This window comes from Buteo buteo, chromosome 25 (genome assembly GCF_964188355.1).
Source record: "Buteo buteo chromosome 25, bButBut1.hap1.1, whole genome shotgun sequence".
Taxonomy (NCBI): domain Eukaryota; kingdom Metazoa; phylum Chordata; class Aves; order Accipitriformes; family Accipitridae; genus Buteo; species Buteo buteo.
In genome coordinates this window covers 8,594,785-8,620,743 of record NC_134195.1, presented here as the reverse complement: position 1 = coordinate 8,620,743, position 25,959 = coordinate 8,594,785, and the positions used below count along the sequence as shown (strand labels likewise).

The 25,959-nt window shown below is 37.1% G+C and overlaps 1 protein-coding gene across 7 annotated transcripts in view; it reads left to right on the top strand.

Moving 5' to 3' along the window:
- The window catches only part of UBE3A (ubiquitin protein ligase E3A), a 53,812-nt gene extending 29,592 nt beyond the window's left edge, over window positions 1–24,220 (top strand). For all 7 annotated transcript variants that reach the window (XM_075057648.1, XM_075057646.1, XM_075057644.1 and 4 more), the window contains 9 exons: window positions 2,180–2,490; window positions 6,355–7,610; window positions 16,225–16,369; window positions 18,239–18,444; window positions 20,749–20,913; window positions 21,300–21,455; window positions 21,548–21,621; window positions 22,528–22,671; window positions 22,903–24,220. In XM_075057648.1, the coding sequence (XP_074913749.1) occupies window positions 2,180–2,490; window positions 6,355–7,610; window positions 16,225–16,369; window positions 18,239–18,444; window positions 20,749–20,913; window positions 21,300–21,455; window positions 21,548–21,621; window positions 22,528–22,671; window positions 22,903–23,023 (2,578 nt within the window). In that variant the 3' untranslated portion in view covers window positions 23,024–24,220. The remainder of the gene's footprint in view (window positions 1–2,179; window positions 2,491–6,354; window positions 7,611–16,224; window positions 16,370–18,238; window positions 18,445–20,748; window positions 20,914–21,299; window positions 21,456–21,547; window positions 21,622–22,527; window positions 22,672–22,902) is intronic.
- The last annotated feature ends 1,739 nt before the right edge of the window (window positions 24,221–25,959 follow it).

The following is a 25,959-nucleotide window of genomic DNA, read 5'->3' as shown; positions in this document are numbered from 1 at the left end:
TGAGGAAGGATAAAGTTAAAATAATAACATGTATATGAAATAACCACCATTTTGTATGCACTGTGGAAAACATGGTCAGTGAGAGAGAGGGAGGAAGAATAAAAGAACAGTAAGTTTCAACTTGAGTTGGAAAGAGTTTTGATGAAGGCATCAAGGCAATGCATAGGACAGACTGCAGGAGGAGTAAATAAGGAGTGGGTTGGTGAGACAGGTGGCCATAGCTCAGGTGTAAAAATTCAATATTAACAAAGAAAGGCTTTCACATTATATACTTACCTGCTTAGAAATGACGATATTTCACACACTAAATCTTAAGGTCTGCAGTGATTGAAAGTCAAGAATGATCAAAGCATTGAAATCTTGGCATTCAGAAAACAGATGTCTGAAATCATGGACTGGTCTAAGCTGTATTAAAACACTGTTGGTTTTTTAAAGCCTCTATGCTAAAAGCTGAAGTATGAAAGACAGGATCAAAAAAAACCTTATATTTTTATACATACATGGAGAGAGACAGGTTTTCCTAAGTCTGCGTATAAAAATTGGAGAGGCTAGAACTCTTAACCTTGGATCAGAATACAGCTATTCCCTGTTTATACAGTAGTGGTTTTGATGGTGTTGCTGGTGCTTTTTTTTTTTTTTTTTATGGTCTTCCACCTATGTCTTGAGGTGCCAGGGAAACCTTTCTCTTCAGTTTTTTTGTCTTGGAACACACTGGGGCATTTGGAAGGTCAGGTAGACATTGAGGTAATGGTTTTCTTTGTAAGAAATATTTTCTTGTCTAGGATTATGAGATCTTGAAGGGTGAAAAGGAAGGAGCAAAGGTGTTACTGCTGAATAATGTACGCCTCAATAGTTACTTTCAGAACTTCAGGACATTTTCCCTTCTGAAGCAGCTGCATTGAAACTGATACTTAACCAGCCAATATTAACAGCTAGGTGCAGCAAGTGCTGAGTAGTACTAGTGGGTCTAGCACTTCAGTTCTCAAGTACTTGTTCTACACAGAATCTGTGCATGCATCAACATCAAAAAAGGCAACTTTAAGTTAATACGACAATTTCTGATGAAAATCTTGCTTCCCAGTACTAATCTTTATAGTACTGTATCACTAAAGTTAGGTAAAAAGCCTGCATGTTACACGTAATCAAAATGTTTGAAATGTTTCATAGTTGATATTTTTCATGAATAACTCATTTTCTTAAATGAAGTGAAGGTTTGGGGGTTTCTTTCTAAAATGTGATCAAATGTGGTGTTCTTGGTGCTGCATGCCACTGCTTCTGTCCCAATTACCTGCAGCTTTCATGTGATTTCTTTACCATTTGCATGTTTCTGTCAAAGTTTGTGACCTTATTAATTGGCCAGTTAAATTTTCTTGTGTGTGTATATATAGTACTGAGCACATTGACTTGTGTAGATGATACAGTTGTGATTCTTCAAAATACATACTTGGCATGTATAATTGCAGGAGAAAGGGGAGGATTTGGAAGATATTTTTTAGAGAACCATATGCCTTATTGAGCTGAGGAGAGATATATTCAGCCTTGAGCTGATCTATGATCGTGGTTTTGTTATCAGTTTAATTAACCAAGGAATATTTTTCCTAGAGATTTAAATAGACTAAATATCAGATAACTTACTCATCTGGAATCTTGTTAAAAAAGTTTAGATTTTTAAATGGTTTGTATCCTATTGGTGTAGTATTGATAGTATTACTAAATAAATGCCTGGATCATTTGTATTTCGTGCTGCTTCCCTCTGTCAGTGGCAACCATACCTCAGTACTATACATCAGACTCAATCACCTTTATGAGATCCAGTTCTGTTTCGCTTGCAGCCTTGCTTTGCATCTAAACTGCTCTTTTTCAGTGACAATTGAGATTGTTCAGAACTGAACAAGATTGTGTCCACTGTAACACTAGAATGTAAAGCTGAAAACTGTGCATAAGTAGGATTTACCTTTCACTTACATAGGACCCACAAATTAAATTGTGTGTTAAATATATTTGCATTTGTCAAGATGAGAATCCTGCATTTAAAAAAATCTCCTGATGTGTCCTCTCTGACACAGAAATCTTGTGTTTCAGTGCCTGACTAATCTCTGCCTTGCTGATGCTTTTGAATGAGCTTTGTATGTGAAAGCTCTACTAATCCTTGTACTTACTGTTTGAATGTTTGCTACAGGAAGCGAGCAGCTGCAAAGCATCTAATAGAGCGCTACTACCACCAGTTAACTGAGGGCTGTGGAAATGAAGCCTGCACGAATGAATTTTGTGCTTCCTGTCCAACTTTTCTCCGTATGGATAACAATGCAGCAGCCATTAAGGCCCTCGAGCTTTATAAGATTAATGCAAAACTCTGTGATCCTCATCCCTCCAAGAAAGGAACGAGCTCAGCTTACCTAGAAAACAATTCCAAAGGTGCCCATAACAATTCCTGCACTGACAGAAAAATGAACAAGAAGGAAATGCAAGGCCCAAGAGATGACTTTAAAGGTAAGATGTTATTTTAGAATTTTCCTAAAATAAAACACATTTAATATGCATGACTAGAAGTCTACAGAATTCACTGTGGTGGTGTTCTGCTGACTTCTTAAGTAAAATACAATATTGGGAAATCAAATATTTTACTATGGATTCTGAAAAATGGCTGGATTAATACTGAACACTTAATTCCAAATCTGGATCTTTACCACATCTCTGTTAAAATCCATATGCATTTGTTGCTTTCTGGGATTACTGGTTTTGCAAATATGGAGAGGTTTTTTTAAGTGCTGTTGTATGACTGCTTTAGTTTTGCTAGTTTTGTAACTCTTCTTTAGTTAATGAGTTATAAAAGTTATACTTTAACTAGTTCCAGATTTTATGTTAAGAAACTTAACACGTGAACAAGAAAATGATACAGTGGATGATAGGCAATACATCTACCAAGCTCAAAAAAGTTTAAGCAAAGTGATTTCTAAGCCAGTGTAAGAGAATGAAATGCCATTCTGTGTTTTTTCTAACTTCTATTTAGCTTTTCAAACTCTCTGGAATAGTAAATACATACTACAAGAATAATTTAGTTCTTGCCAAAACCTGTGGTGCAAACAGAAATCACAAGCTAAATGAAATTAAAGCCATTAAGCTTTGAGCAGGCTTTTAAGTATTGTTGCAATAAGTGGTATAAACACAGAAGTTCAGATTCATTCATTTTAGCTGAAGAAGGTGAAACTGTTTACAGCAAAGAATTAAAAAGACCTACAGAATCAGCAATAAAGATAGCACTGTGTTACAAGGGACCTAAGATGCTCCAGTCAATACCTACATCAGTTTGTTCTTTATCTGATGCAAGGATAAATTTGTCCCCAAATTATTTATGATCTGAGTAAGTAGAGAGGCAAACATTAGGGAGGGGAAAGGGGAGCCAGTGTAGTGTTAGATGGGCAAGAGGCACATTATGTCTGTTTTGTGATTTGTCTTTTGGTTTTGTGTATTTTTAATGGAGGTGTGCACGTACAGAATTTTCCCTCCCTCTCTCTGACCCTGCTGCCCTCTCTCCCCAAGATAGATATCTAAGAGTCTTCTCAAGCTACCTCCAGAGACAGTCTGTTGCCTAAAGCAATGACTCAGACTTCATCTGTTGCAGCATCACAAGTATTGACCTGTCTTTGTAGCTGTATGGACAGAGAGCATTAATGTGTTCTTAAAGCCCATCTGAGACTCTTAGTTACCTTTGGAATTGGATGATGTCTAAGAAATCCAGCACTCTGAAATTTTTTAAGGTCTATCTGCAGCAACAGGTACTGGGAAAACTGCAGTTAAGTTTAAGAAAGCTAAGTAAAAGGATGTGCAGCTTGCTTTTATGCTTGACATAGGATTGAAAGTTCTAAGTAAATTGAAAGAAATGCCCTTCAGAAAGAATTATTTACATTACTTTTCTGTAGTGCTAAGCCCTAAGACTATTACCTTTGGGGAAAAAATGTATCTGGAGGCCATTGTCAGCATCTTAGTAATAACTTAGATGGCAGTCCAAAAAGAGGAAGGAAATAGAGAAATTGCAAATATATAAAAAGCATGGGTTACAAATGTAGTCATATATAGAGAGCGCCATTTCAAAATCAGTGTTATAATTACCTGGGAAGCTATTTTTAAGTTTGGTCACCAAAACATTAAATTGGGAACAGAGAAGGTCAGCAGACAGGCAGTGAGCACATAATAACAACAATGCTTCCATAAGAGGTAATGGAAAGATAATTAATAAATTTGCTAATTAGGGAGTGTGTTGTTGGCAATATATAGATCACATGCAGTCTTTTTCACAGTCAAGGATCACTGCTAAAGCTGACTTGATGTACAGATTTGTCATGGAGTATTACTGAGAAGAAGGTCTGAGAGGAGATACTTTGTGGGATCGTTTAGTTGCAATACAAAGGGTAAGGGGAGAAGGCATGTGAAAGCTCACATTCAGACACAAGTCTGCTAAAATTGACTTGAGTTAGAAGAAAGTTTCACTTATGATTGTTTTTCTCCAGCTGTTCTCACTGCTGTAAAGTAAAAATGGGGCAGACCCTTATGGCAGCTCAGAGTTTGGTCACAGGATATGACTTAAAACTGTTGTGAAACTGCTGAGGGTAATGCTAAATATTTTAAGTTGAAATAGCACCTGGTTAGTTCCTTAAATATTAAAACCTTTAAAAGAATGACTGGGGAATTCCTGTTGTAAGTATGGAAATCTGAAACGTATAATATTGTTAAATTGTCAACTTTTGCTCATAAACTTTATGCTATGAATAACCTCTGCAATCCAGAGTCACTGAACCTGAGGCTATGGTCCTCATTTTGAGGAGCTCTGGCATGGAACAGCGTCTGTATCAGCAGTTAAATTTCTTTTAGGCAAGTTTGCTTCTTGAGCATGCACTGCAGCAGATAAAAATAGATGTTGCACTAAGCTTGAACCTTTCATAATATTTTCAGTGCTATTGTTTTTTTACCAGGACAGATTTTAGTTTTGAAGCTTCTTCACTGTCTTCAGATTGGTTGAAAGTCAATCTCAGTTGCATGGTATAAACTTAATCTTTGCTGTGTTATATGTGCTCTAAGAATGGCTTGGAGCTCTGAAAATCAATAGGTTGTCTGTCTTTGCATCATTCAGTTTGTATTTTTAATTTAACGACTGCTTGGAATCAATGTTAGTGTAGGCAATCACATTTCAAAATACTTTAACATATATCTGTCTTTATTAAAATGATACACTTCCTTCTTTATGCAGAGGTAGTTCTAGCATGGTTGGTGAATACAGTGCTGTGATGTGTGTTTTTTAGATCTCTAGAGATGCTATTAAACAGATTCAGTTTTAGTTCTAAATTATGTGTCAGTTCAGAAGAATCTGCTTAAACTAGAACATCTTTTCAGGGTCTGATCATGTGGTAATCCTACTCTACATCGTCACCTGATGTGAAAGCATCTGTGGTTTCTGTTTGAGAAGTAGCATAGAAAGCTATAAATAATGTTTTCTCCTTCTCTTTTCTAAAGAGAAAGAAAGATTTCAAATAACAAATGGACCACCAAATTACTTGTATCAGAGGTTTGGAGGGGAGGGGGAACAGACAGGTATTTGGAGCCCATGCAGATGATGTGTGTAAACCAGCGTGTTAATCTGAATAGAAGTTGTTTATCTCAGGCCTAAAGTACAAAGAAATAACCCATATGCCCATCTGTGTGTGCAGTTTAGTAGGCAGTATAAATTTCTGAGCATGTATTGTGTTTTTTCTGGATTTTCAGGCATCAGTTTCGTATAAAAACAGTTGCAGAAAGCATTAAAAATAGAAATAAGAAATCTTATATTCCCATTAATGTACAACAAAACAAATTATTGAATCTTTTCTTCAAGATCTGTTTTTAAGGGAGAAAGAGTGTGCACATATGTGCATGTGCTATGGTTGAAAAATGACATTGATTCAGTTTAGTTTGTGTATAGTTTAAAGACTTACTGTGCAGATTTACCAGAAGAATGTATTGTCACCCAATCTACTCATTATGTCTTTTAAAGTTTAAACATCTTACTGATTGGTTTAGTTTGTTTAGGTGTTACAATACTGTTGACTACCAAATGTAGTTAATTGGCTGCAAAACAGTTTTACCATTGAGCGTGTTCTCTGATCCACATTAATGAATAAAATATTTTACAAAATCATAGTAATAAAATCATGATTCTTCATGCTAATGAAATACAAAGTATCTGTCTTGAATTTACCCAACACTGACACTGTTTTTTCCAGTGTTAATGATGTGATACACAGATTTCTTGAGTAGAGCAAATCAGAAATATTTTTTCTTTTTAATTTTTATCTTACTAATTAATACTTTATCTTTTTATAGATGTGACTTTTTTAACAGAAGACAAGATATATGAAATTCTTGAACTATGTCGAGAGAAGGACGATTATTCCCCTTTAATCCGGGTGATTGGGAGAGTATTTTCTAGTGCTGAAGCATTGGTACAGAGTTTCCGAAAAGCCAAGCAGCACACCAAGGAGGAGCTCAAGTCTCTTCAAGGAAAGGATGAAGACAAAGATGAAGATGAAAAGGAAAAGGCTGCCTGTTCGGCTGCTGCTATGGAAGAAGATTCAGGCGCATCGTCATCTTCATCGTCAAGAATAGGTGATAACACACAAGGGGATAATAACCTCCAAAAACTAGGCCCAGATGAAGTGTCTGTAGATATTGAAGCAGTCAGGCGGGTCTATGATAGGTTGCTTTCTAATGAAAAAATAGAAACTGCCTTTTTAAATGCACTTGTGTACTTGTCACCTAATGTGGAATGTGACTTGACTTACCATAATGTGTACTCTCGGGATCCTAACTATCTGAATTTGTTTATTATTGTTATGGAGAATGGCAATCTTCATAGCCCAGAATATCTGGAAATGGCTCTACCATTGTTTTGCAAAGCAATGAGCAAGCTACCCCTTGCAGCTCAAGCAAAACTGATCAGATTGTGGTCTAAGTACAGAGCAGACCAAATTCGGAGAATGATGGAAACATTTCAGCAGCTTATTACTTACAAAGTCATAAGCAATGAGTTCAATAGTCGTAACCTAGTGAATGATGATGATGCTGTTGTTGCTGCTTCAAAGTGCTTGAAAATGGTTTACTATGCAAATGTAGTAGGAGGGGATGTGGATACAGATCATAATGAAGAGGAAGATGAAGAACCCATCCCAGAATCAAGTGAACTAACTCTTCAAGAGTTGTTGGGTGAGGAAAGAAGAAATAAAAAAGGTCCTCGAGTGGACCCACTGGAAACTGAACTTGGTGTTAAAACTATAGATTGCAGAAAACCACTTATCCCTTTTGAAGAATTTATTAATGAACCACTGAATGATGTTCTAGAAATGGATAAAGACTACACTTTCTTCAAAGTAGAAACAGAAAATAAATTCTCTTTTATGACCTGTCCCTTCATATTGAATGCTGTTACCAAGAACCTGGGATTGTATTATGACAATAGAATCCGGATGTACAGTGAAAGACGCATAACTGTGCTCTACAGCTTAGTTCAAGGACAGCAGCTCAACCCATATTTGCGACTTAAAGTGAGACGTGATCACATCATAGATGATGCGCTGGTCCGGGTAAGTCATGCAGCAACATGGAACTTAGGTTTGTTGGTTCTGACTAGTGCAAACTATGTGGGCATTGACTAACTGAAAAGGACTGTGTGTGAGTGCAGTGTTTTATGTACTAGATTTCCTCTAGAAGAAACTCAAATAGCTTTACCATATTAAGTTTGAATTCTGAGCGTGCTGCTGAAGATTTGTATGTTCAGCAGAACCACTTCTACTCAGAGTGGTTGCAGACTTAAATGTTTTAAAGTGTCAAATAGTTCTTATTCCCCATTAACAGATTCTGCACTGCTACAGCTCTTAATGGTGAGAGTGACCAACTTCTGTTTCTTTTTCTTTGTCCTCTGGACTGTCTTGGATCATCTTGTGATAGTAGTGTTTTTCAGATGGAAGTTGGAATTAAAACCTTTCAGTTGTGTACTCTTCTTGTGGACTTCTGAACTTCTACATATGAAGTGGTAGAGTGCCTGCGTAATAAGTAGAACTTCTCACTTCTCTAAGCGTTGTTGCAATTTGGTGCAAATACTGATATGACTGAGAAGGGAGAAGACAGACCTGTTAGTACCCAAGAACTGAGAGAGCAACCTGTTTCTGAATATGCTGGCTTCTCAAAGTCAAACTTAAAGCCATTTGTTCACACAGTTTTGGAAGATGGAAATTATACAGGATACAAACTATAAAGAGTGTTTCACAGTAAACTTTTTCCGTAAATATGTCCTTTGATTTTAGGACTCTTCCTCCATTTATTTTTTGCTTAAAGCTGTTATTTTTCAGAAGCTCATTTTTCTGTGTTCTCTTACTAAAACACAATAAAGTCTACAAAATATTTAATTTAACCCTGGCTTTTTAAAGCTTGTTGCTGAAGAGCCAGACAAGTATTTGGAGAGACTCTGGAGAAAAGTACCTGGGTTTGCCTCTCAACCCAGCTGTTACTTCTAGTTAAATTTAATGACCCTAACTGCTACTGAAGGTCAATTGTGAGAGCCCTAAATGAACTCCCACCTTGATTTTTCTGTGTGCCTATGGATTTCCAGGTGGGTTAGCTGCTTCAGGGGAATTGCTGATATTATGACTTCTCAGGGGAAACCTTTGTCTCCAGTACCAATAGGAAAAATAAAATTGCAATGCAGAAATGGCTTCTGTCTGTAAACCCAATTTTATATTAGGCAAATGAGAAATACACTGTTTTAAATGAAAGCCTACTGTGTACCAGTTTTCTAATTTAAGAATACTCTTTGTAATTTCACTACCTATCAGATTTGGGGTTGTATCCAGTTATGTTTTCTCGCGTTAATGTAACGGAGTTTATTTCCTTGACTGTTCAGCTTTGGGATACATAAATACTGGGGAAAAAGGGAGGGACAGTACTATCTCTTTAGGAGAGGATGGGCTAAAAGAGAATAAGACACTGGTTTAGGGAGATGTTCATTTTAATGTCAGTTCCAGCAGAGAGGAAGCAGACCTCCTTCCTCATGCTGATAATGAGAAGGGAAATCTGTAAATATGAGAAAAGGCCTTCTTCCACATATTGCTTGTTGTGGAAGGAAGTTGAAATCTTTGAGGGCAAAAAAAATGTTTGGTGGTGCTTAGAAAGCTCATGGGCAACATCAAGTTGGTGCAGCTGCTATATCGCAACAGGGCCACAGCAGTCACCACCATGCACACTCTTGGTCTGTTGGAAATTTCGATAATTTAAATCAGATTAAGCTCAAACATACTAATTTAAATTGTGATGGGCTTGCAGCAGCCCTTGCACAGCCTAGCAGTCTACGAGTACATGCCTGGGCAGTTGCCATGGATCCTCTTATGGCTGTTATTTTAAGCTGTCAGAACATGCTAAATTATGGTTATCTGACTCTGTCAAAGCCCCAGGGAGAGTAAGAATTTTAAACTGTTTATTCTGGGACAGAATATAAAGGGAGAAGATAAAATTGTTCAAAATTCAGGTAGTCTGAGCTGAACTGTAGTGTTAGTCAACAAGACCAAGTGCAGTCCAGGCATTTCTCGAAAGTGGAAAATAGATAATATTCAGTAAAATGGAGATGAATGAAGACTCGCCATCCTAGCTGGAGGAACCGAGTATGTGCCATTTCAAACAGATGCAACAACGTAGCTGTTGAGATCATGTGGACTTAAAGAAAATTGTGTTGATATATGTAGTGGGTACAGAAGTCACCTTTTAACTATTGGTATATTTTGACTGATAATATGAAGTATCAGTGCTCAAGGAAGAGATATTAAATATTCCTGAGGAAGTGTTAGGAGGTCAGAAAGGAGCAAATGGAACAATACAATGTCTCTGTTTACTATGGTGTGCTTATGTTTCTTTCGTTTCTTCTCATTTTAGTATCAAAAAGGATGCAATAGAAATACATTCAGAGTTCAGAGTCTCTTCAGAGAGATTGTAAAGCCCTCTTAATGGTAAAAACGGTGATGGAGAGGACATAAAAGATGGCATGGAGAAGTTGAATGGGAAATACTGTTTTTTCAACTGGTAGCACCCAGTCATATTATCAGGAAGCAGGCTTAACATAAGCAAAATGACATATTTTTTCCTCATTTTTAAGGTACACTGTGTACCTTAAAATTATGGATGTCTTTGCCCAGAACTTGTAGCTCTTCATGAAAGAAAGATCCATCAAAAGGTAATAGGCATTACAGGCATTTTGATGTGACCCACATACAAACCTCAAAGTCTGAAAGCTGCAAGTCTACTGGTAGCTGGAAAAGTATTGCAGGGAAAATACTGTTCCACACTGTCATCTTGCAGTTTCTTCAGCGAGTGCCTAATGTGTTTAAGAATTGTATGCTGTTGTTACAGGTACTTCTGTAACAGGTTGAGAAGTGATTTTAGTAATTTTCACAATTCGTTTCCACTTCCTAATTGGTGTAAAAGAGGTCTGGAGAATCTTCAGTCTTGTGTCCTAATCCTTAAATAACTTGCTTTATCTTTGATTATAGTCAAAGATGAAGTACTCTGTGCTTCTGTAGCAGCACTGACAGCATCAAACCTAAGTGAAAGCTGCATTGTATGAGTTTACATCAGTGATGGTTGCAGTTTTGCGTGCAGTATTGAACTTTGGAAAGGTCTCACTGAAAACTCAGAACGATCTTGCCAAGATAGTCTTCACTAGTAAAAGCATATTCTTAGATCTGTTCAGTGGCAAAATATTTCCAAACATGCTTAAATGACAGGTAAGTAATTATTATTACTGTTATTTTTACCCTTGAATTGCATTTTTTACTTCTGGAGTTTGAATACTTACAGGCTTGTTTGAGTTGTAAGTAATTACATACTTGTTTCATTAGACCTGTGTCTTTACAGAATAATCAGTGCAGACTTTTTTGACTACATACGGAATAACTCTAACTTCCTGATAAAAGCATTTTCAGAAATTTTGATTAAAATGAGGTTGAGATGATCTTATTCATGTTTTCCTTATTGAAGTTGGATATTTTTCAAGCAAATATATTGATCAGCCTTCATAACTTCTTGCAAATGGACTAAGTACCGCTCTTTCTTTGCTAATTAGTCGAGCTAATGAAGTTATCACCAAGCTGTTTTTTCTCTTACCAATACTTAATATTTAAACTTTTAGAATTCAGTATGTACATCTTCTCACTTTTTGGACTTCATTAAAACAAATATGAGCACTGGTAAGTGATTTTTTTATTATTATTATTACTGTAGGTTTTTTTCTTTTATTGAGAATTTGAAGCAATACCTTTTAAATACCTTTGAAGCAATAATTTGTTTAAAGTTGCTTGAACACATACATCTAAGCAAAAATTTTATTTACGGATTCATTGTTCAATTTCTTCACATGTATGAAACTTGAATCAAAGCTATTTTTCTTTTTTTTTTTAATTGAAATGGATTTTAATGAAACATGCTTTCTTTGTATTATATACTTATTGTGTGCTTATTTGTATGTATGTTAGTCTGAAAAGTCACCGGGGGGAGGAATATTAGAATTAGTAAAGTGCTAGTCCCCATTTTTATTAAGGAACCCTTCCATTTGGGAGTTGGTAGTTCAGTTTGCAGTTCTTGAAAGCGGTTAACATGCTTTTTTGGGTCTAACAAGTTTAAGAGGTTAGCTGTACTCCTGCTGACTCATGTTATGTGGATGTGATAGTAATGAAAAGAAGTTTATCCTTAAATCCCCTCTTCTGCCTTTTTATCCCCCCGACAGTTATTTTTCATCCTCTTCCGAGTTTACTCTGCCTCCCCCCCCGATTTTAGGTGGATTTATTCTCAGGTAACAGTAATTTAAAGGGTGTGAGTTACGACACATAAGTTGTGCAAGTGAAAATGTGGTGGGTTCCTTCAGCAGAGTCTGGCTGGTACTTGCTCGCAAATTAGAAACTCACTTTGACAAATTTCACATTGAATGTAGATGGCTTGCAGGCAGCAAGCCTCACTTGCTTGTAAATGACTGCTGAATATATTGATGAGCAAAAACTCTTATGTGACAACTGAAGCCAGTAGGCAGATACTCTCACAGTATATTAGCAACAAAGTACTTCAGGAGCTTTGAGGTTCTTTTAGACTAAATCAGTGTTTATGTGTGTTCAGTGGAAAATCTCGGCAATAGTATGCCTTGGTTGCATGCAGAACACGTGTGACTGTTCATGTATGCAAGCTCCACTGGCAAGTGTATGCATGAACCATAAGTACAGCTTGAGAGGATGCTTCTTAGTCACTTTAAGTATTACTTCACATGCCACTTTGCAGAAAAAACGTAGTGACCGACTTATGTCATGATGTGTCACTGGTACTTTCAAACTTGAATTAGTTGTGTTCATGTCATTTTTGCCTTCTAGTGTGGAAAGTATTCCTGCCACTGCCTGAAAGAGAGCTTCTGTGTTACATTGCTAGAACTTGAGGGAGATTTTGATCATTTTTAAATGAATAGAGATTAGTTCAGTTACTATCAATTTTAAGAAGTTGGCCAACTCTGGTGTTATGTTAAGCTTTTAAATGTTGTCATATTTCTGTCATCCAATGGAAGATTCCTGTCTTTCAGGAAAGCACAATGTTGTTCTGTAAGCAAAGTAAATCATACAGTCTCTTATGCTGTACCACAATATCATGTTTCAGCCAACAAAATGCAGGTATTCTTTATAACGTCGTGTCTCAGCTTTCAGCTTCTCAATTCATACTTAGTTTTTGATGCTGCTGCTTCAGACATGCTACACACATGCTATTTGGGAAGTCTGTGAAAAATGTAATGATAACTTCATCTGCTTGGCCAGTCAAAGCATTGTGACAGAAAACATATTAGCTTCTAAAACTTCGGGAATTTACACACACATAGATTGGGTTTATCCAGCAGCATCTGTGTTCACATGGCAGGTCTGATTATTTATAAAAACAAAAAACTTTAAACTGAAGTTCATACTTCCTTGCTATAGAAACACTGCTGCAGTTCTGCTAAAATGCAGTGCCTCTACCATTGTGACTAATGCTGTGTTTTCCACTGAGTTCCAGTTTTCTTGTGAAGCATCAGTGTTGAGACATGGATGTTCAAAGGAGCAGCTAAATCCACAACCTTCAGTTGAACCGCTTAGCAACATTGTCCTGGTTACAGAATCTACTTCAAGGAACATTAGGCTTTGACTCAAAATACGGCCTTTTTGATAATCCTTTGTATGATTGCCTCACAGACATGCAGCATAGCTGTCCTGGTTTCAGCTGCGATAATTTAACTTTCTTCCTAGTAGCTGGTACAGTGCTGTGGTTTGGATTTAGTGTGAGAATAATGTTGATAACACACTGATGTTTTAGTTGTTGCTAAGTAATGCTTATCCTAAACTAAGGATATTTCAGTTTCCCGTGCTCTGCCAGCAAGCAGGTGCACAAGAGGCTGGGAGGGAGCATGGCCAGGACAGCTGACCTGAAGTAGCCAAAGGGATATTCCATACCATACCACATCATGCTCAGTAGATAAACTTGGGGGGAGTTGGCCGGAGGGGCATATTGCTTCTCAGGCATCGGTCAGTGAATGTCGAGCAATTGCATTGTGCATGGCTTATCTTTTTCTGGGGGTTTATTTCTCTTTTTGTTATATTCCTTTTCATCATTATTAATATTATTATTGTTAGTAGTAGTAGTAGTAGTAGTATATTTTTATTATTGTTGTTGTTATATTTTAATTTAGTTATTAAAGTATTCTTATCACAACCCACGAGTTTTACTTTTTTTTTTCTGATTCTCTTCCCCATCCCACTAGAAGTGGGGACGAGTGAGCGAGCAGCTGTATGGTGCTTAGTTGCTGGCTGGGGTTAAACTACGACAGCACTGTTCCAATCTGCCCAGCCAGCATTGCTCAACTAAGAGTGTTTCCTTCCCCCTTTTTTAATACTGTTCTTTGTTTACATCACTCATTGCAGCATAGTTCTCAGCCAAAAAAATAATTTTGAAATAATTTTTTAAATTGCTTTATATGTATAAATATGAGCACTCTCCTTAGTGTAAGTGTATTTCTGTGACACAAGAGAGCCTTTACACAATGACAAAGGGTTGCAGTCCCAAAAGAAAGGCAGAGGCAATACTTGCTTTCTCAGAACTCATCAAAATTCATAAAACTTGCAAAATAGTAAATTGCTGGTGGTAAATACTACAAAGCCAACAAAGTCATGACTGGAGAGAAAAACAAAGCATTGTTAGTGCCAGTTGCAAGTGGAAGGGATTCAAATAGGAGAACTTCTGTCTGTCTAGCTTGAATGTATAACCTGTATTTACGGTCTTAAAATAAATGCTACTTCTCTGTATTTAAAAAGTCTCAGTGGTATTTGGAACGTGGCTTAGGTGCCATTGTCCTCCTATTCAGGAACAAAAATTTTTTACACTTCTGTAAGATGCATAATTTTAGGATATACATGAAAAGCAAGATGCAAAACTACACTATTATGGAAAGCATGTGATGAGAATACCAATGGGGGGGAACTGCAACATGTTTTTTGCTGCAGAAGTATTGTTGATAAAATAGAGTGAATTTCAAAGAATAAATGTTATTTGGTCTCCTTGGGGCAAAAATAGTTCATTGCAAATGATATGCAATAGAATACCAAATGCTTTAGGTAGTACATAACTAAGTTTTCCAGATAATCTTGTACTTTAATATGTATCTCAGTCAGCTAATCTGACTCGCTGTCATTATTGGGGTCTACATGGCTTGCCTCCATTTTTTTTAACTGAGCTTTATAAGCTACGGAGTTACACTCTCTCTCTCTTCCTGATACTGTTTTTCAATACCAGTTAGTGCAAGTCTTCACATGCTGGTTTCACATGAGGAGCTTCAAAGTCTTCAAACCTGTTACGCTAACCACCTTAGCTCTCTCGCCCAACTAGCCCTGCTGTGCTGCTTGAAACACGGCTGGCTGGCTGGCTAACGCGGCAGTTACCGGGAGAAAACACATCTTACTGGTGGTGTCACTTTATGGGTTGATGGTGTCATTATTGCTGCCTTTATCTTTTGTTCTGTTCCTGTTTTCCTTTACACTTGTGTAGTAAACTTCTGGGACATAAAGAATGTGTTGGCGTGTGGGGGGGTAAGGTAGGGTAGTGAAATAAAAAGGTTCGGCGTGTTAAGGACACCTGCTGGTAGGTACAGTGTGCGCTAGCCTGGATTAGAGGCAAATCTCACCAGTAATATGGTTTGGTAGAGGAATGTACAGGTCCATCTGTGCCTTACTTTACCGCAGTGGAGTTTTCTTTGCCATGTAGGTACATTTAATGTAATCACGCTGCACAGGTTTAACCAATATGTTTACGCTTTTAAGCAGTATGTTTCTTACCAGCTGCAAAATATTCCTGCATAACTTCTGATTTACTGAAAGGATACATTTTTGTTGGAAGAAAGTGAAAGACCTGTAACAGCCTTTATATAGACATGCAGCCCTTTCCTATGAAATGTCACAACTTCTGTTTGACCTTAACTGAATTTTCACTTTCATGGAAGCAATGCAGTAAATCTGTTTGAAGGCACTGAAAAAATAAGAGCAAGAGATTTCTGAGACTTCTTCATTAGGATCAGGAGGAAAGGGGATTGATTTGACTGTAATATTAGTGTCTTTTTATTTCTGGGGGTTTTTTCCCCCAGCTCTTTGTTTGCGAGTTGCAGCTGCTAGTCAAAGGCTTGTCTTCTGTCTTCCACTGTAAATTATCACATGAAAGTTTTGAAAACATGTCTGTGTAATCTGTTCACAAAACCATTCATTGTCAAACATGTAGATCAGATTGCAGTCTCTTTTCATTGTCAGATGAATTTAATTATCCCAGTAATACATCTTGTTTTCATACTGTTTTCTGTGAATTTTGTGCAACACAATACTAACTTATTTAAAGTAAGTGCTTAAAAGAATAGAAATGGAGAATGCTAACAGACTTAGTTGGCTAACAGAGCAGATCTGTGGTAAGTTTCTTGCTGTGTTAATCCCCAAATTCTAATACATGCTTAGAGTGATTTAGCACTACTATTGGTTTCTGATATTTTACTGTTGTGATTTATACTTGATCTCTTAGGTTTGAGGGTAGTTTTGATTTCATTATTTGATACTCAATTGACTCTTCTAGTAAACGGATTTACTAATGAAATACTTCTATCTATTCACTCAATAGCTAGAGATGATTGCCATGGAAAATCCTGCAGACTTGAAGAAGCAATTGTATGTTGAATTTGAAGGAGAGCAAGGGGTAGATGAAGGAGGTGTTTCCAAAGAATTTTTTCAACTGGTCGTGGAAGAAATCTTCAATCCAGATATTGGTATGTGTTCTAATAATTTACTAATTTATCAGATTTTTTCCCACGAAAGATTGGACCAAATGATTTTTGAAGGTCCCTTCCAGTCTGGGCTATTCTATGTTTATGCAGTGCCTTTCTGTATCTGCTGCTGCTTCTCTCTGAAGCTCTCCAGATTTCTTGGTGATTATGAGAGTACTTGACCCATTGAGGCTCACTATGTTATCATCAGTCATCCTTCTAAGGAGAAGTGATGAAAAGGAATAACTGTGTATAGTTAGTGAAAGCTACCATTACGTGTTTAGATATAAATCAGTAGTGTAGGGTTGCAGGGTTCCTTTGTTTGTTCTCTCACCTTTCTCCTCGCTTTGCTTTGTGATTAGCTTCTAGAATTAGTAAACAAACCAAAGAGGAAGAGCTTCTGCAAAAAAACCAGAGTAGGACTATGGTGAGTTTTTGAGTTATTTCCTCCCCTTCCTCCAGCTTAAAAAATCTGATACTCTCAGTTCTTTTAATGATTTAATCTAAAAGGGGTACAGATCCAAAGTGTGGCAGTAATGTCAAATTTGATTGTAGTTAGCTAAGAACTAGGAGTAATTTGATATATTGGAGCCAGAGTTTTGTATTTGTGTTTTAACAGTCACATTTCCATCTTACTCTCTTCCCTTGCTCCCTGCACCAGTCTTTTGTGCTTCTGTCTTTATACCTGCAAGGACATGCTGCTTTTAATATGCAGCTTGTCTACTGCTCTGAAAAGATTAAAATGTTTTAAAATGTTGTTTCCATGCCTGGAAATCATGACACTTAGCTGTACAAGCAACAGGTCACTGGGACTATACTTATCCAGGGTGGTCTCTCCCTCCCCTGAAGTCTATGGGGTTTGCATTTATCTTGCTTCTATCTAGTCAGGTAAGCAATGGATTTTAACTGTGGGACTTACTTAAATAGTTTATAGTCTGTACACAAAGTCTGGTTTCATAAACAAGAGCTAATCTAGTGGCTTGCTACAGCCAAAAGGGTAAGGGACTCTTTGCCCTTTTCTTGTCTATACAGTCCTATCTGCTCTCTCCAGCTCCTGGCATGTGCCAGTTCAGCAGTTTGTTGAAACCTTCTCTGAAGATACTCGGCTTGTGAACTTGGCAGGAGATTGGTCACCTGAAATAGTGAGCTGAATCAGACAAAGGGATAGGGGAACAAAGCAAAACCTCTCCATTTCAAGAATGACAAGCTGTTAAAATTGCAACCCCTCCTGTGAAACAACAGTCCCATGTTACATTTTCCCCTCAAGTTAGAATGTATGTGATAGGTGCAGCAACAGTGGACCTTATCGAGTACCTTTAAAAAAAAATAAAAATATGTTGAGCATCTAAGATCATATGTGATAGTTAATCCCAGCTCCATCGTCATAGCTTCCGGTTTAATAATAGGGCTGCATCTAGTCCTGTTCCTTTGCTGGATCTGGCCAAGAAAAGCCTTTGAGGCTGAACTTCATAGTAATTGGAGTTCTTCAGGATTATTTCACCACATGTTTTTTGATGGTGTTCTTTTCTTGCACTGTTGTATTTATCAAAGATACAATCTATGTTGGCAATGTGCTGCTGCTTCCTCAGTAATGGAAGGGGATGAAAGGTTGTGTATGTACAGCTTCAGTGGCATTGCAGGATGTTGTATCACAGGTCTCCTGCATACTTTTAGTGGTAATGTGAGTAACAGTATTTTGAGCAGCTCCAGTTACCCTAAGGTAAGTAGCTTCTCTTTGCCATTAAATTCAGTGTAATGTTAAGTTAAACACCCTTTAGAGGCATTATAATGTAAATGGGTTTATAATGGTATGTTTTACATGTAATTTTTATTGAAATGTAACCATAATTGTTCATCTTTTTTTTTTTACAGGGATGTTCACATATGATGAATCTACAAAACTGTTTTGGTTTAATCCATCCTCTTTTGAAACTGAGGGTCAGTTTACACTGATTGGCATAGTACTGGGTCTGGCTATTTACAATAACTGTATACTGGATGTACACTTTCCCATGGTTGTCTACAGGAAGCTAATGGGCAAAAAAGGAACTTTCCGTGATCTGGCAGACTCTCATCCTGTAAGTTCATTATGTTCTTTGAGTTTATTAATGCATTTTCCATGCAATAACTTAATCTAGATTTAAATTAAACACAAGACTGCTGTCAGAAGTGGAAGTGACATAACCAGCGACTTGTGTGAAGAGTCTGTATTTGTTAAAATCATAAGCAATAAAACCTCTTAGTACATCTGGTTTGGAGGAGGCAGAATTGTCAAGTCAACAAATAGAGTTGGGTACCAATAAAGCTTTGTTGTATTTTTTTACATACTGCCTAAATTGCTTAATACCATTAAGCATAAACTATTATTAATAGTATCTTCCCAAAGAGACTTCTAAAAGTAGGCTGTTTATATCTATTTGTAGAAGTAGATTTCTACAAAAAATGTGAAAGTAACAGTAGGCATGCAAAAGTGTGATACTCATTGGGTTTTGTTTAAAGCAAAAGATAGATGAGGCAGTTCATGAAGATCCCTACAGTTTGGGAGCAGTGATGAGTGTTCATCTTCCCCCACCTCTCCCCAGTTCATGGCTATACAAAAACACTAAGCTGTGCTCATGCTTTAGTAGATAGAGCATAGAAGTATGTATGCAGGATGTGTTGGCCATGCTCCATCTTCAAAGATCATCAGTAGCCTTCCATCATGCTAGCTAGTATGAGTTATTAGTATGCTTCATTTCCAGTTCAACAAGGCCAAGTGCAAGGTGTCCTGTCCATGGGTCAGGGCAATCCCAAGCACAAATACAGGCTGGGGGATGCGTGGATTGAGAGCATCCCTGAGGAGAAGGACTTGGGGGTGTTGGTTGACGAAGAAGCTCGATGTGACCCAGCAATGTGCACTCACAGCCCAGAAAGCCAACCATATCCTGAGCTGCATCAAAAGAAGTGTGACTGGGAGGTGATTCTCCCCCTCTGCTCCGCTCTCATGAGACCCCACCTGCAGTACTGTGTCTGGCATGTTGGGGACCCCCAACATAAGAAGTTCATGGACCTGTTGGAGTGAGTCCAGAGGAGGGCCACAAAAATGGTCAGAGGGCTGGAACACCTTTCCTATGAAGACAGACTGAGAGAGTTGGGGTTGTTCAGCCTGGAGAAGGGAAGGTTCCAGGGAGACCTTATAGTGGCCTTCCAGTACCTAAAAGGTACTGCAAGGAAGCCAGAGAGGGACTTTTTTACAAGGGCATGTAGTGATAGGACAAGGGATAATGACTTTAAACTCAAAGAGAGTAGATTTAGATTAGATGTAAGGAAGAAATTCTTCATTGTGAGGGTGGTGAGGCACTGGAGCAAGTTGCCCAGGGAAGTTGTGGATGCCCCATCCCTGGAAGTGTTCAAGGCCAGGTTGGACGGGGCTTTGGGCAACCTGGTTTAGTAGAAGGTGTCCCTGCCCATGGCAGGGGGGCATGGAACTTGGCAATTTTTAAAGGTCCCTTCCAACCCAAACCATTCTGTGATTCCATGGTTTCAAATGGTGGGACATTTCCCTTTTCATAAGCAGTTATGCAAAATCTTCAGCTATTCAAAAAAGATGAGTAAAATGATACTGTTTAAAAAGAACTTGCCTTTTATTTTGTTTAATCAGAAAATGAGGCATATATAATCAAAAAATAGGTTATCCCGTCTGCTTTGGATGGTTACATACAACAGCATGCCAGCTTTGACTAGTTTCTCTGTAAAGTGATGTTGAGAAATACACAGTGCTCCCAGTTTCCTGTAATTTTTTATTACATACTCAAAACTTTTTATGACAGAAAAAGTGAATTTATTTCTGTGGAACAAGACAGTCAGGGCATTTCTTATTTTTGCTCCCCTACTCTTATGTTTCTCCTCTGACACCTACGCTGACTTCTTTTAAAGTAATCCTTTTTAAACTCTTTGTACTCTAATATCACTTAAACACTTACTTCGGAGCTTCTCAAAACAAAAATGAAATCTGCAGTAGTCAAGCCTCCCAATGCTTTTTCTAGTGCTATAGAGCATGGAGGATAGGGTGTTCACCGGCCCTCACCACCAACAGATGTAATCAGTGGCTCTTAAGCTACAGGTCTGACCATTGCATTTAGGAAGATTCCTGGGCACTGATAGGCCCTTCTAAGGGAGTTATCACTCATTGCCATGTTTCTTTTTTATCTTTCCTTAATATCTGCTATTGGTTGTTTTTTACAAACACTGAGCTCAATATACCTTTGTTTGGAGTGTTATGGGAGATCTTAGGTGACTTGTGTCATAGAATGTAACAACCTTTTTTGAGGCAAATGATTTCATGACTCAGTGAAATCTGTTGAAACTTATTTATGACGGACATGTATTTCTTATTCTGTTAGGTTCTTTACCAGAGTTTGAGAGACTTACTAGAGTATGAAGGAAGTGTGGAAGATGATATGATGATAACATTTCAAATATCTCATACGGATCTCTTTGGCAATCCAATGATGCATGATTTAAAGGAAAACGGTGATAAAATTCCTATTACAAATGAAAATAGAAAGGTACGCTCAAGTAATTTTTTTTAACGTAATTGTAATTTTTAGATACTCTATGCAGAATTACGTATCACTCTATAAAGGTTTGGTCTCACAATTTAAGTTTAAAAGCCTTTTAAAATTGCTATAGCACAGTGTAGTTGTAAGGAGAAAAGGTTTCTTTCTTAACAAAAGCATCGATACATGCACATGTAGCTTCTGTGTGTGGTGTTTGACCTGCTTGAGAAATATTTGAGACTTACTCTTCATTATTGCTGAGTAGAAGCTGAGCCCAGATAATCTACGTAGAATTATAGAATTAAATATATTTCAGGGTCTTGTATTTTTTGGGACATACTTCAAGTGGCATGTGTTGAAGTACTAAGGGTTTTTTTGGGATTGTTTCCTTACAGGAATTTGTCAATCTGTATGCTGACTATATACTCAATAAATCAGTAGAAAAGCAGTTCAAGGCCTTTCGGAGAGGATTCCACATGGTGACCAATGAATCTCCTTTGAAATATTTATTTAGACCAGAGGAAATTGAATTACTTATTTGTGGAAGTAGGGTAAGAGCCCTGAATGTACACCAGAAAGTGGAGCTTTTTGATCCTAAGTATATAATTAGTGGTCACTTTTAAAAATGTCGTCTTCTTTACAGAATTTAGATTTTCAAGCACTAGAAGAAACTACAGAATATGATGGTGGCTATACAAGAGACTCTCTTATTATTAGGTAATTTTTTCTAATTTCTGAAAGATTAAAAACACTTTACATGCCTCTTCCTTCATAATGAATTTAATATTGTGAGATGTACTATTATTTTAGTGCTTGGAGATGCAAGTGTCTTACGTATAATTTCAGTTGACTCAAGTACTGTCATTAGAAAAGAGCAGATAGTATAAGCATTGTCTTTAGCTTCCAGTGAACTTTGGTAAAGCTTAAAAGGGATTTTTTTCCCTACGTTTTTTGTCCTTCTCTTATACCATATAGTTAAATAATCCCTAGCATAAACAAGGCTGTTTCAATAAATCACCACTGCTCTGCTGTTGTTTAAAAAAAAAAACACACTGAATTTTTTTAATAGGTTGCATGTGTAGAACTTTCTTCTCCAATTAGAAATCAAGTAAATTCAGTGTTTTTAATGTTTTTACCTTCTTGTCCCCTTTGACTAGAGAACTCTGAAGGCAAGGGTCAGAGAAGCATGCATCTTTGGTCATCTAAACTTTGCTAAATACTTAACTAGTTCCTGCTAGGGTAGAAAACCTTTGACAGCAGCTGCATTTGTTTACTGTGGTATGTTAAGAAGGTGGTAGAAATGGACAGTGTAGTGGAACCAGTATAATTCCTTAGGAAACAGGAATAATAAAATAAAGGAAGAATATTTGCAGATCACTTGTTAGCCAAATTTAACATTTAAAAACAGTTAAACTGCAGTGTTTTGGTAACATTTCTGATTTCTACTTTTGTATCTCAGCGATTGGTAAATACTTTACTGTTAGTTTTGGTTTATGAATGCAACTTGTAAACTTGACATTGAGATTGATTGGATTACTAAACCTTCAAAGTTCAGTTACTTTTGAAAGTCTCACTTATACCAAAGTTTTCAGTTTACTTACTTTTTGATTTTGTCCTTGATAGGGAATTCTGGGAAATAGTCCATTCATTTACAGATGAACAGAAAAGACTATTCTTACAGTTTACAACAGGCACAGACAGAGCCCCTGTGGGAGGACTTGGAAAGTTAAAGATGATCATAGCCAAAAATGGCCCAGATACAGAGAGGTAAATAAAAAAAAATTTAAGAAATCTACATTTTGCTTGTTTGTTTATAAATGGAAGCAAATTCTGTGCTTTTAATTTGTTAGCTTAGTTAAATCTGAAAGTTGAATCTTTAAGCAAAGTAGATTCCTTTAAATTCATTATTTTGGATTTGTGAAGTAACGACTTATTTCTTTGCGTGTACTGCATGTTCCCAGATCTGAATTCTTCTTTTTTTTTTTTCCCACCCCACAGGTTACCTACATCTCACACATGCTTTAATGTACTTTTGCTTCCGGAGTACTCAAGCAAAGAAAAGCTTAAAGAAAGATTATTGAAGGCCATCACATATGCCAAAGGATTTGGCATGCTGTAATAAATATAACAAAAGGGATTAAAAAAATGATGGTGATGATGTCCCTGTCCAAAAAGGCCATAAGATAGTGAGCTACAGTAGTCACCTGTGTTTGTGCCTCCCTTCTTTACTGGGGACATTGGGCTGGAACAGCAGATTTCAGCTGCTTATATGAACAAAATCTTTATTTTTTTCTTTTAGCGTGAAAGTGTTACATATTCTTTCACTTGTATGTACAGAGAGGTTTTCCTGAATATTTATTTTAAGGGTTAAATCACTTTTGCTTGTGTTTATTACTGCTTGAAGTTGAGCCTTTTTGAGTATTTACAAGAAAACAAACTGTACTCTCCCAAGGAAAATATTGCCATCATTTGTAGACCATGTAACCTTCAAGTATGTGCTATATTTTTGTCCCTGTATCTAATCAAATCAAGAACTGTACTTTTTGAAGAGTTTGCTTTTGAAACTTGAAGTCTTGGAAACCAGTGTGATGCAATTACTGCTGTTCTAGCCCCCAAAGAGTTTCTGTGCAAAACCTTAAGAATCAATAAAGATGGAAGGGAGAACTTGGAATGTTAAATTGCAGCCTTGAGAACTTTACTTTAGTCACAGCACAACAATTAAAATTCATTTCACTATATGTTGTCTTCACATGTCTTGTAATAAACTGTGTTTTTAATTAGGAAACATTTCTTAGCATATGAAAGGGTAGAAATTTTAGTTACTTTTTTTAAAAAAGTTTACTTGGGAAAGTGCATTTTCAACTGAACAGCTTTAGAGTAGGGAGTGAAGTGTTTGGAAAAAAGATAGGAAGTTTTTGCTATATTATAAACAAAGCATGTGGAAGTGCACTTAAAATGAAGTTTTATTCTTAATTGCCTATTATGTTGACATTTTAAATAGACAATCCAAAGTCTTCCCTACATGTTATGTCATCACTGTTTATTTAATGAATCGTTGTTCCTACTTATCAAGGCACATGATCAGTGTTGCAACATAATCTAAAGGGATGGCTACTGTATTTTAATCTCATCTAACAATAAGCAAAATTGAACAATATTAAACGTAAGGCCTACTTCATGTTGTACACTTCCAACCATTAAATAAACTGTTAGAAAGTAAGTACTAAGGTTATGTTCATCTACTACATAAAGTATTCAGTAGGTTTTTAATTTAACTCTACAAATCATATCAGAAATAAATCCTTTACCTTTCGTAGTCTGTGTTTTAACGTTAATTTCTCCTGTTGCAATATATGATAAAGGGATTATGCATTTTTAAGTGAAGACGTAACTGGCATATCTCTTTTATAATACAAGCTGCAGCGGATGTGCAGAGCTGAGCTTGTGCCTTGACAATTGCTATAACTGACTACTACCAATCAAACCCATGACTGTGTGGAATTGGCTTGAAATCATTGGAGAAAGAAAAGGTGTCTTTCAGGACTATTTTAATAAATTCTTTCTAGTAATAGAAACAGACAACTGTTATGTAACTATGATGCTGAATAAAACAGTAACCTTTTTTCACCACGGTTCAGTGAAAAAGAAAACAAATGACTTCCTTACTTTGATAAATTGGATATTAAATTGTTTGATTAGAAAACATTGCAGTACAGCATAATTTGAGGGTTACAGGTATGTAAAGTCTCCAGACATGAACTGTAGTGATGTGGGGTCCAGCGATGTTCCCCTCTCAAATCCAAGCCAATGCAAGACTGCCTGGACACAGGGACTGAAACTTGCTGGGGAGGGAGAGGTGCTGGCTGTCTTCTGGTCTTTGATCTCAAGGTGGCACTCAGGGCGTGCCTTATTGAATGTTCACCTCATTTCATGTCCTTGAAGAGGAAAACACAAGATACCCTACCTCTCAGCAGGGCGGTTGACAACAGTGCTTGCTGATTCCTTCAGATTTGGAGCATCTTTTACTATAGGTGGTGAGAAGAAGATATGCTGAGTGCCTTGAGGTGTTTTGTTACAAGTATGAACCACATCATGGTACTGCTGTGTGGTACGTACTACGTCAATAGTCTTACACTGTTAAGCTATATCCCTATAACTTGATTTATTCTGATGTAGCTATGGATGGTGGTTATGCCCACCTGACAAGTGTGTAACATTAATGTTGCAGTTTTTTATATAGTTCCAAAAGCTGGGCAGACAGCGTAATTGGATAGCAATACAAAGTTCTCTTAACTGCAGTGTTAACATTGTAAATATGCTTTTTTCTGTCTTCCTTTAGCATTAAGATTAAAATAATACATAATTGTATTGGCCTTTAAAAGCATAAGTTGTTTTTCAAGGAATCATTTTAGGTAAGATAAAAGTACTTCATGTTTGATGTATATTTCCCCTGTAAATATATACTGCCTGCCCCAAAATGCCACTGTATTGAAACCTTATGTCCTTAGCAGTGTTACAAATGTGCTAATTGTCCAGCAGCAGCAGTTGATAAGTTTTAAAACAAATAAATCTTGAAGTCTTGTAGCTGCAGGCTGCTCTCCAGCCCTACAGAAGTTCCAGACAGTCTTCTGTTGCTTGAAAGGTTTGTCAGAGTGGGGAAAATGCCATTTTAAGTTCTTTTTTTTTTTTTTTTTTTTGGGGCGGTGGGGGGTGGTTGTTTTTTTTTTTCTTTTCTGGGCTCCAGGCACACCCAGAATGTCTTTCACCCTCACTTAGTCTTTCAGCAGCGGTCAGCAAATTTCAGGTCTGCAAAGCTGACCTTACAAACTTAAGTGTACTTACATGTCACTGAAATACCTCTCTCAAGTGAGATGGAAGACTTCTCTTCCAAGGTAGCAGTCTGATGCCAGTGCGCTGGTGTTCTCTCCTCAGGGCGTCCTTAATATGTTAACAAGAAAATATTTTGGGCATCTCAGCATTGTTTCATTTGACAAGTGATAAATGCCTCTCTGAGCATTTCCTTATGCACCCTAACAGTCTGCCAAGATGTTTCCA